This window comes from Neltuma alba, unplaced genomic scaffold (genome assembly GCF_004799145.2).
Source record: "Neltuma alba isolate B1F8T4 unplaced genomic scaffold, ASM479914v2 tig00013147_pilon, whole genome shotgun sequence".
NCBI lineage: Eukaryota > Viridiplantae > Streptophyta > Magnoliopsida > Fabales > Fabaceae > Neltuma > Neltuma alba.
Genome location: NW_021637461.1, coordinates 92,383 through 105,455, shown reverse-complemented (window position 1 = coordinate 105,455; position 13,073 = coordinate 92,383). Strand labels below are relative to the sequence as shown.

At 35.0% G+C, this 13,073-nt stretch overlaps 2 protein-coding genes across 2 annotated transcripts; both read left to right on the top strand.

The window, feature by feature from the left end:
* The first annotated feature begins 712 nt into the window (after window positions 1-712).
* On the top strand, window positions 713-4,581 carry LOC114734821 (serine/threonine protein phosphatase 2A 55 kDa regulatory subunit B beta isoform-like). Its single transcript, XM_028922474.1, has 14 exons — window positions 713-794; window positions 956-1,063; window positions 1,172-1,272; window positions 1,474-1,593; window positions 1,872-2,057; window positions 2,162-2,253; window positions 2,448-2,566; window positions 3,001-3,124; window positions 3,216-3,348; window positions 3,700-3,768; window positions 3,925-4,016; window positions 4,112-4,189; window positions 4,292-4,365; window positions 4,457-4,581. The coding sequence occupies exons 1-14, from the start codon at window positions 713-715 to the stop codon at window positions 4,579-4,581; spliced, it is 1,503 nt and encodes a 500-aa protein (XP_028778307.1).
* A 203-nt stretch (window positions 4,582-4,784) lies between these two features.
* On the top strand, window positions 4,785-12,284 carry LOC114734812 (serine/threonine protein phosphatase 2A 55 kDa regulatory subunit B alpha isoform). The gene is made up of 14 exons (XM_028922457.1): window positions 4,785-4,816; window positions 7,050-7,174; window positions 7,330-7,433; window positions 8,349-8,399; window positions 8,510-8,601; window positions 8,700-8,818; window positions 9,020-9,143; window positions 9,253-9,385; window positions 9,755-9,823; window positions 9,922-10,013; window positions 10,102-10,179; window positions 10,252-10,331; window positions 10,433-10,547; window positions 11,990-12,284. Exons 1-14 carry the CDS (start codon window positions 4,785-4,787, stop codon window positions 12,282-12,284), a joined length of 1,509 nt encoding a protein of 502 aa, XP_028778290.1.
* The last annotated feature ends 789 nt before the right edge of the window (window positions 12,285-13,073 follow it).

Sequence of the window (13,073 nt, the reverse complement as noted above, 5' to 3'; positions counted from 1 at the left end):
TTCTTGCTGGGAGAGGTGCCCACATTTAGTACTTGACAGTGTCTTGATTAAGATTGTCTCTAATAGGAGGATACCTATACTTTAGCAAAAAAAAATCCATTAAAAAAAGATATATGTGTAAATATTTGTGTAAAAGAAATTTAATTTTCCTAGAGTTTCTAGACAAATTAAAATTAAAATAATGAGAAGAAATTTAAAATGCTTTTGGTATGTCCAACAAAAGTATTCCTCTGATTTTAAATATAAGATCATTTAATTACATTATAAAAATGGTCTTATATTTAGAACCAAAAGAGTATCATTTAACTTGGTCGCATTCCCGCCATTTTTTTTTTTCCGCACCATTTTCAAAACTCATGACATGTCTTTAGCAAGGAGGGAAAATTCCCTACGGCTAATATCAGGAAGAGCGCCAACAGGAGAACAAAGTCGCAAAAAACCAACAATGCTCAAAAATGCGTAATCTTTCGGTTTCGTTTTGGAGAAAGAGAATCTTTGAATATGATATTATTACCTTTCCACTCACTAAAACAAACTGAAAATTTAAGAACCGTAAAGATCGCCGGCTTGAGAATTCGAGTTTGGGAGGAAGGGGGAGAAGAAAAGATAAATACTGAATACAGTGAAGTTCCCGCTTTTCGCAATCCAACTTCCAAATTCAATATCGCTTTTGCATGTCAGCTTTGCGTTGTCACGATATAGCATAACCGTCATGCTTCACTCCTCTGCTCCTCTTCAGTGGAGCTTCTCCCAGATATTAGGCCATCGTTCTCCTTCCGATCACCATGAACAGGGTCTGTCTAAGAACATACATATTCGTTCGTTTCTTTTCCCTTTCAAATTGATTCTTTCAGTCCTTCTTGAAAATTCACGTCTTTTGTTTTCTTTTGGGTTCTCTTTTCTTCACATATACTTGGCTGTTTGTTCCGTAAAAATGTTGTGGGATTTTCTTTAGATGATATCATCACAGCAATTGAGTTCGACAAGCGTGGAGATTATGTTGCCATTGGAGATCAAGGTGGACGTGTTGTAATATTTGAAAGAGATGATCAGAAGAATGTGGGTATTCTATATCTTCTTTCAATTTCAAATAACTGTATCTGCATTGTTTGGATTTCAATTGAATGTGACGCATATTTTCTTTCCATGTTGTCACTTTCTTAGGCTTTAGATCACCAATATTCTCGAAAACTTTTGGAGCAGGTGGATTGCACCCCTTCACGAAATCCCAAATTTCAGTTTAAGTTACAATTCCAGAGTCACCAGCCTGAAGTATGTTCATCTTGTGTTTCTAATTCTGTGATGTTTTTGGTGCCATTTTAGTGTCATAGATTGTCCTTTTTAATGTGCTTAGAAGCATTTCTGCTGAGTTAGATTGGGTTGAGGGTTCTTTCGAGTGTGTGTGAAGAAGCATCTCTTCAGTCTCTCTTGTCTAACAGATTTCCATGTTATTTCTTTCGTTCTCTAATGTAGATTGATTACTTGGCGAATGAGAAAATCACGCCGAGGATTAAGAAAGTGAAGTGGTGCATCACACAGAATGGATTACTGTTTATGCTCTCAGCAAATGATAAAATCATTAAATTGTGGAAGGTGCGGGTTGTTAATTAGATTAATGGTGAAGGCTCATTTTCCCCCTAACAGAAAACTCTTTGCATTACGTAACTGATAACTTATCAAAATGGCACTGATTAATGAAGGAACCTTTGAAAAGGCCAAATGAAGCCCACGTCAACAAATCTAAATAATCTCTTTTATTAGTTACTGCTGATTTTCATCACAGATACAGTCTTTGCAAGTTGGTTCTGCATCATATAATGGTACTAACTGTTTTTTTCTTTCTTTTCCTTTCTTTTTTCCTTTGGAAGTAGATTAAGGAATGTAAAACAGGAAAAACTGAAGAATTGGTTCCTTCTCGATTTTTAAGCTCAGAAAATTTGTCAGAAAGGAGTTTCTTGAGTGGACAAGATACCCTGTCTTCTGCCGACGGCTGTCGTTTGGAATGGATGGAGAACATGTCTTGCAAGGATTCGCTATCGCAAAACATTAATGCCAAGGTTGGTTCTTTTGGGGTTAAAGCAGTTTCTGGGTTTGTCAATGTTTTATGCCAGGCAGCAACATTTATTATAGTACAAGATTCTTCACAATGTTTCGAAATTAGATCGTAGGTGTAGACAACAATCTTCATGCAAAATGCCGAAAGGTGTATGCTCCGGCTCACAGCTTTAATATTAACTCCATCTCAAATAACAGGTAATGCCATAATGTATTTTCAATACACTCTTTCCTGCCAGTCCATATATATATATATATATAAAACAAAAGGGAGCAGGCACTGGCACTCAGGCCTAAATTATATTTGGCCCTGGTTATGCTTTCGTTTTACCACTGTCATCATCATTAGTTCTTTAGAAATGAGACAACCTGGCTTCTTGCTCCCTGTGCAGTGATGGTGAGATATTCATCTCGGCAGATGACTTTAAAATCAATTTATGGAATCTTGAGGTCAGTGATCAGTGTTTCAATATCATCAACATGAAGCCGTCGAACATGGAGCATTTTGCTGGTAACTTTGTCGTCCTCTGTTTCTCGCATATCGTAGTTCTTGTTTACTCATTCATGTTCTCACAATCCAATGTAATTTAATTTTGTCTGACTATTCCAATTGGATATATTCAAATATTTTGGTACTTTAAGTTGATACTTTTTTCCAAGTCTTGCATTTGCTCTAACACTTTCTGAAATGTTTTCGAGTTTTAATTTCACAGCATATCGAAGCTAAATTTTCTGATAAACCCATAAGCAAGGTAGATGAGTAAGGCCATGCCAGGTTAATCACTTGTGTTTTTCCTATACCTTCATATACATGTGTGTGTGTGTATCATATATGTCAGATGTAAGCCCAAATTGGGATGTGTTGCTCATTCCTCATGGTTTGAGTTTTTTTTTTTTTTTCCCACTCGTTTGTCTCTTCAACTGATTTGTCAAAATTTTATTCAGAGATTATAACATCAGCTGAATTCCATCCATCACATTGCAACCTGCTAGCATATGGCAGCTCAAGCGGTTTTATTCGTCTATCGGACTTGCGACAATCAGCAAGATGTGACCATAGTGTCAGAATGTATAGTGCAGCTCACTTCCCTTTATGTGTTTATTTCCTTAAATAAGTCCGGCCTTTATTCTGATGTTTCTCATTCAACTTGATTATACAGGTTTGTGGATGGATCACTCTTTTGCAGGAAATCAGTTTTTGAGGAAATGACTACATGCATCTCTGATGTAAAATTTCTTGATGATGGCCTTGGTGGGCAGCAGCTTATAAGTCGTGATTACATGAATATGAAGGTCTTCCTAGCACAGCTGTGATGTAAAATTTTCATTCTTGAATCATAGTGAGAGGATAGATGAGACTTTTGACCTCCCCTGATCCCCCCCCCCCACCCAAAAGATTTAGTAGGACTTGTCTTATAAATTAATGGCTCTCAGATAGAATTTGGTTAAAAATTGACTTTTGACCTCTGTAAGGGAACCATAGTGAGAGGATAGATGTGGGAATTGTTTCTAGTTACAAAATCGTTGAAACTGTAATAGAAAACTCTGACAAACTGAACACGGAGAGGTTTTATCATTATTGCTGTGCCTTCCTTTCAATAACGCGTTGGACATTTAACATTATGCTTTCATTTCTTGTTATAGCTTTGGGACATGCGCATGGATTATCATCCAGTTGCGTTATTCAGAATTCATGAGCACCTGCGCCCTAGAGTAAGAGATTTCTTGCAGTGAATTTATTTTACATATATATATATGCATATTAATAAGCTGTGCACTCAGAATATTTCTTGTAACAATATGTTTCACACCTTGCCACTAGCAAATGTGAGTATTCCTATGGTTGACAGCTCCGCTTGTTTGATGAAGCTACCCGAGTTATTCAGCAATAAACTCATATTCGATCGATTTGATTGCTGCTTTAGTGGAGATCGACTTCATTTTGCAACTGGTTCTTATGGGTCTGTCTTTTTGAAACAACTGTAAATTTATATTGAATGTACTGTGATTAACTTGCTTGTGTCTGTCCTAATCTCTGTATCTGCAAACTTCTCAGTAATCTCTTGAGAATATTCTCCCCCGCCAATGGAACTGTGAAAGACATCAAACTGGATACAATTGGAATTATTGACAGGTAAACTCCTATATGTTGACTTTGAGATTAATTTCACCACATGGAATTTGCAGAGTACGATGAATGCTGATATGCTTGTATGTGTGTGTGGATGTGCTATAGGAAGCCTTTTCAGGCTGATGGGATGATCAGAAGGTCGTCCATAAGCAACCTGACATGTGAATTTGGTCAAAATGGTTGGATTTTTCTGTCTATCTTATTTTCTAATTCTCTAACTCCTTGGCACCACTATTTATTATGATGTTGAGGGCTTTTTGTGTTTTGCAGGTGGTGGCAGAGATGGCCACTTAGATTGTAACTTAAGCTCCAAGCTGTTACATGTAGCTGGGCATCCAACGTCCAATTTAGTGGCTTGTGCCGCCCAACGTTGCTTGATATTGTATCATGCATAATTTGTAGATTCTGCATTTCCTTTCCTTCTTGCTTTTTCGGGGTTGGAATTTTGACAGACCGATGGGATTCCATTTGAAATGGGGGGAATCCCGGATATGATCTGTATTCGGAACCAAATGTTAGAAAGGATTTTGTTATTTTGAAAGTTGTTTCTTTGTTAAGTGGAGTTCTGTTAGCAAGCAGAAAGAGCACTTCTAAGAAAATGGCGGCGCAACTGCAAAAACACGTGCATCCGTATGCGACGCGTTGGTGCACTAGAGGGGCATGGCTTTAGCGGGTAAAAATTTAAAAAAATATATTCAAGTCAAGTTATTTATATCTATTATAAGCCTATTTGGCTCAGTATTTGGAGGGCAATGAGTTTTTTTTTTCCAAGCAAAAGCACACTTGAAAAATTTGTTGTGTTTAGGTTGATGGTTGAGCAATTTGATTTTTGTATAAAAAATTACAATAAGCTGTAAGTAAAAATTAGCTACTTATGACTTATGATTTTTAAAACATGAAGAGAAAAAAATTAAGAAATTTACTACCTCCTTTAGTTTTTATTATAAGCCTCAAATAATTAATTTATAAATAATAAAAAATCAGTTAAAATTAATTAAAAGTAATAAATAAGTTAAAAATATACTTTTATTTTTAAATATGCTCTTAAAAATATATTTTTATTTTCAAATATGCCCTTATAATAAATGATAAAAAATAAAAAAAATATATGAGATCAGCTGGAGCTTATAAATTATTTAAAATTATTATTATATAAATTGATAATTTTTTATTTTTTATTATTTAATAAAAGTCTTACTCATTTTGGTGCTTATTCAATTATAATTCAAACAACTTACTTTCACAAACTAATTTTTATAAAATCTAATCCAAATATAATTCAAATCACCTAATTTAACTTTTATCCAATCTAATTTTTTCAAAAGTCAAATTGACAATAAGCTATTTTTTCAATCGCTAATTCAAACGGATCCTATGTCAAGTTCTCCAATCACACATAATCCTGTATTTTTTTTCATGTGCGTTTATAATTAAATTTTAATTAAATATTAATATTTTAAAAATGTAACATATGACCATATATAATTGAAAAAATTAACATAATGAATATAAGAAATTCCACCTAACTATAGTCCAAAATAAAGTCATGGATTGGATTGATCAACTTTTAAGAAAATCTATTTTTCAAAATCAGTTTTTTCCAATGTAAATCAAGATTGCTTAATTAGACTATACTTAATGAGCTCTCATCTTCTTGTTGATTTTAGCAACAATTCGAACTTATATCTTTGTACAATGCTCAGGAGGTGTTTTTATTAATTTTAAAATTGATTTAATAATCATATAATTTGTGTTAGAAGTATAATATAATTTTATTTAGAATCCATGTCTTTGAGGCAAAAAGGGAAAAAAAAATAAGTAGGGAGAAATCCCACGTCGAGTAGAATTAGATTGGAAAAGAGATATATAAATGAAAAAATTTACATACTCACTATTTTAAAATTTTAAATTAAAATGTGATAATGAATTTATTTTTAGGCTAAATTATATGGTTGGTTCTTTAATTTTATACAAAGGTTTAATTTGGATCCTTAACTTTAAAAAGTACACATTTAACCTCCTAATCCTAAAATTATTAGACTTAAATGATAATTTTTCCAATAATCAAGATTATTTTGAAAATTAAAATTAAGATATTAGTATTTGAAAATATTTTATTAACATTTTTTGTTAATAATTTTAAGGTAAAAGGATTAAAAGTATACTTTTCAAAATTAAGAAATCAAATTAAAACTCTCTATAAAATTAAATGACTAAATGTATATTTTAGTTTTATCTTTATGAGTTTTGTTTTGGTTGGTGGTGTGTTACCCAGCTTGACTCTTCCCGAGCTATAACACAAACCACCCAGCTCGCTCACAATCCTATAGTACTCTTAACGTATCTTTGTTATATTATTTTTGGGCATGTGATCAACTATAAAAATATGTATCTAATTTTGATAATCCCTAAAAGAATCACTTGACTACAGCCGCGGGTTGAAAAATACTATTTTTGATAGCATCTGTCTGAATATTATTAATAATGGTTTTTGTACATTTTCTAAAATCTCAGGATTGAACTGAAAGTTTAAAATTTATTGATAATATGAGCTGTTATGAATTTTATATTTAATTATTAATTATTGATGGTTAGTGGTATTTTCATATATTTAATCAACATAAAAATGATATAATATGAAAATACATTAAAACGTTAAAGAAGGAAAATATGAGAGGATCTCTCTCAGCATATCATAACAACAACCGCCGGTTCTTGTGGCGGGAAAAGAAATCGACCTCCGGTTCTTTAAGATTCATGTGGGCGAATAGGAAGAAAAATAATAGACTGTGAAGTCCCCAGTTTTCAAAATCGAAGCTTCAAATTCATTATTCACTAATCTTTTATCGCTTTTACCTATCAGAATCGTCTTCCTACGATATAACGCAGACACAGCAGCAGTCATGCCTCAGTCCTCTTCATCTCCTTTCCACTGGAACTTCTATCAGATACTAGGCCACCGTGCCCCCGCCGATGAACTTAACGAGGGTACGTCTCTTTCATAAAAATTCTTTCCCCTTCTTTTCACATTTTGAATCTTTCAAGATTCTAGAAAATTTGCGCCCTTTTCTGTTACCTATATTATATTCCCCTCGCATGTACACTTGGGTTTTGTTATGTTAGCTGTTGGGGCTTTCTTTTAGATGATATCATAACAACGATCCAGTTCGAGAAGGGTGGTGATTATCTAGCCATTGGAGATCATGGAGGGCGTATTGTTATATTTGAAAGAGATGATAGAAAGTTTGTGAGTATCATCTTCCTTTTACAATCTCGAACCAATATATCTTCTTTCCATTGTTTCGATTGCATTTGAATTTGAACCACTTTTTTCCCCCCTCCATATTGTCCATTTTTTATGCTTTAAATCAGGAATCGTTATGTCCTCAAAAACTTTTGGAGGGCCTGGATTCCGCTCCTGCACAACGTTTTAAATTTCGGTACAAGTCAGAATTCCAAAGTCACGAGCCTGAAGTATGTTCATCTTTACGTTCTAGTAGTATATAAGAGGCGATGGAGGGGTAAGGGAAGCATTTTGTCGGTCTCTCTGCGTCTAACTGACTTCCGTGTTTTTTCTGTTCTTCTCGTGTAGATTGATTACTTAAATAATGTGGGAGTCACACAGAGGATTAGGAAAGTGAGTTGGTGTGTTGCACAGAATGGATTGCTGCTTATTCTCTCAGCAAATAATAAAACAATTAAATTATGGACGGTACGGATGGTTTTGTTATTTTGATTTTGAAGATTCATTTCCCCCTAACACAAGTCTCTCTGCATTATGTAACTGATAACGCATCAAACTGGCACCGATTGACAAAGAACATTCCGGCTTTTGCAAGGAAAAGCCAAACCAAGCCGGCACCAACAAATCTAAATAATCTCTTTTATTAGTTACTGTTACATGATCACGGGCACAGATTGTCTCTGTAAGTTAATTCTGCATCATATAGTTGTTCTAACCGTTTTTCCTCTCTTCTTTCTTTTCCTCTTTGTTTCTTTGGATTAGATTAAGGAACGTAAAACAGAAAAAATTGAAGAACCAGTTCCTCATGGACATCTTCGATTTTTAAGCTCAGAAAATGTTCTGTTGTCTCACAAGAGTTTCATGAGTGGGCAAGAAACCCTGTCTTCTGCTAATGGATGTAATTTGGAGTGGACACAGAACCTATCTCGGGAGGATCCACCATGTCAAGACGTTGTTTCCGATGAAGAGGTTGGTTCTTTTAGGAATAAAGCAGTTCTCTGTTTATCATCAGTTTTTCAGCGGGAAAGCAACATTCATTAGCACATACGAGATTGTTCATCAATACGTTTTGAAATTAGATTGCAGATACAGGCACCACTTTCCATGCAAAATGCCAAAAGGTGTATGCTCAAGATCAAAGCTTTAATATTAACTCCATTTCAAATAATAGGTACAGTTCGCTCGTCAACTATGCTGTCCTTTTCATACTATTATTATTTTATTAGTTATTAGAAAACGAGATAACCTGACTTGTTGATCCCTGTGCAGTGATGCTGAGACATTTATCTCAGCAGATGAATTTAGAATCAATTTGTGGAATCTGGAGGTCAGTGATCGGAATTTCAATATCATCGACATGAAGCCGTCGAACATGGAGGACGATTTTGGTAACTTTGCCATCCTCGGTTTCTTGCGTATTCTAGTTCATGTATCCAATGCATCCTGATTTCATCTCAATATACCAGTTGAATGTATTCAAATCTTGTACTCTCTCTAATAATTCCCTTACGAAGTTTCATGTTCTGACGACAAGAGGATTGTGTCCTTTCTTCTGTAAACCAGCTAATTTGTAAAAATTTTGCTCCCAGAGATAATAACGTCAGCTGAATTCCATCCAGTACACTGCAACCTACTAACATATGGCAGCTCAAAGGGTCTTATTCGTATATCTGACTTGAGACAAGCAGCAAGATGTGACCGTAGTGTCAGATTGTATGTTGCAGCTTGCTTCCCTCTGAGTGTGGGATTGGTTTCTTTACTTTGATCAGTCATGCCCTTGTATATTATGATACAGTTCTCATTCAGCTTCGATTATATACAGATTTCTTGATCAATCACTCTTGCGCTTGAAATTCCCTTTTGAGGAAATGGCTGCATGCATCTCTGATGTAAAATTTCTGGTTGATGGCATTGGTGGGCAACAGCTTATAAGTCGTGATTACTTGAGTATGAAGGTCTATTTCAGCTGCTACTTCTATAAATTGTTCAAACTTCACTTGAATCATATTCTCTTTGAAATCCATGTTTTATGTATGATGTTTTTCCTAGATTCAGAAAGCCTTCTGAATTTATGGCTCCCGGATATAGGTTCACTTCTGAAGTTTGGAAGGTTAAATTAAAAGGCTTGTCCTCGTAACCTCTGAAGTGAACTACAGTGAGAGGGTATATAGATAGATAATTACCGCTTTTAGCCCAAAAATTATTCAGATTGTAATACTCAACTCTAAAAACTCAACATGCATTGGTTTCTTTTCAGCGGTATTCTTATGCCTTCCTTTTAATGCATTAGGCATTTAACAATACGCTTTAATTTCTTGCTCTAGCTCTGGGATATGCGCATGGATTCTCGTCCAGTTGCAACATTCAGAATTCATGAGCACCTGCGCCCCAGAGTAAGAGGCTTCTTCCAATAATGAATATAAGTGTTTGTTCCCTCATTATATCTCATTGGATGGTTTATTTTTACACGGTGTAACTTGCATATGCGAAGCTAGCCGAGTTATTCAATAAGGACCACATATTCGATCAATTTGACTGCTGCTTTAGTAGAGACGGACTTAGTTTTGCAACTGGTTCTTACGGGTGTGTCTTTTTGAATCTTTGATTGTTATCGTGATCATTAACTTGCTCATGTCTGTCCTAATCTCTGTATCTGCCCACTTGATCTCAGTAACCGCTTGAAGATATTCTCCATCGGGAATGGAAGTGTGGAAGACATCAAACTGGATATAATTGGAAATATTGACAGGTAACGTCCTGCAAACTGACTTGTTTGTTAATTTGCAATGGTTAATAAATGACTTTTTTCTTTTTTGACCAGCTATAGGATGCCTCTTCTACCTAGTGGGACGGTTAGAAGGTCGCCCATAATAGGCAACATAAAACGTGGGTTTGACCAAGGTGGTTGGATTTTGTCCCCCCTTTTCAATTTGTTTTTCCTGTTGATTATCTCTTTTGGTGAGTGTCTATGAATGATGTTGGGGGCTTTTCGTGTTTTGTAGGTTGTGGCAGAGGTAATGACTTAGATGATGGTAACTTAAGCTCCAAGCTATTGCATGTAGCTTGGCATCCAACATACAATTTAGTAGCTGGTGCTGCTCAAAGTAGCTTGATATTGTATCACGTGTAGTTCGTGCGTAGAGTCTATTTTTTCGTGGGATTTTTGTTTTTTGAAATTTAGAAAGTTCATTGAAATTGATTTTTTCGTGGGTCATTACTCTTACAAATGATGAGAATTTGAGTTGACCAAAATACAAATTACTAAGGTTTTGTCATTTTTCTAACAAAACGAAGGAAGACATTGTTGGATTTGAGAGTTTCTACGGAACCAGCCGGTGGGGCAAAATAATGATGGGAAAGCCTTTATGTAATTGTAGTTGTGACGGATATTGGAATTATACATCATATCAACTACTTCCGTTTGTCCATGGAAATTTCAGTATCTTGTGAAAGATATTGGAATTACGCCGAACAGTTTCATCCGTGTTCATTTTATTGATGCATAATTTCTATATTCATTTTTTAAAAAAAAAAAGAAAAGAAAAGTTGAATTGTAAAATTTTCCCCATTTATAAAGTCAATGCATATGTAGCAAAATAAATGTATCAGGCATTCAATATGCTAAATACTTTTCCTACTCCATAATACTCATGTTAAGCACAAAAATATCATTCATAATTTTTTCCTTTCAGTCATATCACATATAAATCATAAAGGCTCAAGTCACCCAAAAGAAAGCTGATGCATAGGAAGAATATATTCAAATATTCTAAAATTAAGTAAAAAAAAATAAACGTAATGTGCGTGTAATTATTTTTTTTCATAAAGCCAAAGCATAGCAAAATAAATGTGTCAGGCATTCAATTTGAAGATCACCTTAGTCGTCCAGTGTTAAAGAAATGAAGGAATACGGAGTTGGATGCAGAAGCGCAGCAGGAGATAAGAGGCATCGAACTACTACTACCACGTTCATGCATTTTGCTTCTATATATGGTAAATAGTTTTAATATAAAAATGAAGAAATAAATAGTAAAATAAAATAAAAGATCTAGAAGAATCAGCCACTTGGCCAAGTTGCAGATTTCTTTTATTGTTTAGGGCAGTAAAGCCAGCAAGGCTCGGTCTGCCCGTTTGCCCGATGGTGGAAGCCCTAGGAAGGCAGGCGGTGCCATCGTTATAAACGCCCCCTCCTTCTTCATAGCCTTCTATGTCATCTTCTTCCCCATTCCCTGCGTGTCCCTTTCTTTCCATTTTTAGTAGTTTTCTCTGCTTCTTCGTTCTTAAATCCTTTTGTTCTACCTCTTGAGTACGTTTTGGTGTTTGGTTTGGGGTTGGTGCAAAAAACTTCCATCCGCATGCGACACTTGATGGGCATGGCGGCCATATTTTGCACAGATCGACTTTTGAGTCTTGAAGCACAATCTTTGCTTGTGTTTTAAGCTGCTTGTTCATTATCAAAACTTCAAGAGGTTATTGTTTATATTCATTAGCCTCTTTGCTATGGCAAGCACACACTCCTTTTATTCTTCTCTCTTTCTTCTTCTAGTTTTATTTTTTAGGGTTTTGAACGTGCCCTTCTTCTTGACGACTGAATTTGTTTCTGCGGATTTGGCTTTCCCTTCAACGAGAGCTTTCATGGCTATGTACCTAACCATGAAGCTCGACGACGTTGCAAAAAGGGCTGCGTCCTTTTGGTCTCAGCCACTGGACCCCAGAAATAAGAAAGGAAAATGGGACTTGGGCTCAGCGACCACTGAAAATGACCCGGAAAGTGAACAAGTATATTCCAATATACTTAGACAATGCTTCTTCCATAAAAAAATTACCGAGTACCCACAAAGTCACGCGATTTAGCCCTTAGGGTTAGTAAATAGTAATACATTTTTTGGAAATGACAATACAAGGAATTCTATGTTTTAAAATTTTGCGAATTATATAATTTTCGAAAGCAGTACTGGAATTTATTTTTAGACGACAATTGACATTATGCTTTAAGTCCGAATTAATACATTATTATGGGTCTTTTTCTCCGTCAGTATCTTTTCCATTGTAATTTGTAAAGCCTCTCTAACAACCTCTGGAGATCAGAGCTTGCTTTGTCCAAAAAATTGGGGGAAAAAAAAACATAAACCTAGTTAATCAAGCATGAAAAAATTGCCTTTATGTAAATAAGGGGAAAAAAAAAATCAAACACGAGAAGGTTATAAGATCATCAGAATGAAGATTCCTGGGGGCTGATACGTGATTCCTTCGCGCGATGACATTTCAGGATGAATTCGCATGAAGTGATCCACGTGTCTGCCTATAATGTTTCGTCTAGCTTGGTTTGGCACAATAAGATGGGGTTGAAAATATGAGACCAAATAAAAAGAAAATAATTTTGTAAGAGTTTGGATATAAAAAATTAGAAATGCGGAGAGTAAAAGGTAAATATAGTTCAAAAATACAAAATATTTTGTGTAACCAATTTAATTAATTGTATTAAAACGTACTACATTTTAAGAAAATATGTATGTATGTATAATCATCCATATATTTTACTCATGGTGCCCAAAATGGCAAAATCTGTCACGGTAACAGGCTTTGAGATTTTTGGAAGAGAATTCTGTGCATTTTATTTACTGTAATACTACTCCTCCGGTC

Coding starts and splice junctions, on each gene's coding strand:
- LOC114734821 (XM_028922474.1), top strand. CDS start 713: ATGCTTCACTCCTCTGCTCCTCTTCAGTGGAGCTTCTCCCAGATATTA. Junction 795..955: donor TTCCGATCACCATGAACAGG/GTCTGTCTAAGA, acceptor GATTTTCTTTAG/ATGATATCATCACAGCAATT. Junction 2,058..2,161: donor CGCAAAACATTAATGCCAAG/GTTGGTTCTTTT, acceptor TTTCGAAATTAG/ATCGTAGGTGTAGACAACAA.
- LOC114734812 (XM_028922457.1), top strand. CDS start 4,785: ATGGCGGCGCAACTGCAAAAACACGTGCATCC. Junction 8,400..8,509: donor ACGTTGTTTCCGATGAAGAG/GTTGGTTCTTTT, acceptor TTTTGAAATTAG/ATTGCAGATACAGGCACCAC. Junction 10,548..11,989: donor GCTCAAAGTAGCTTGATATT/GTATCACGTGTA, acceptor TTTATTTTTTAG/GGTTTTGAACGTGCCCTTCT.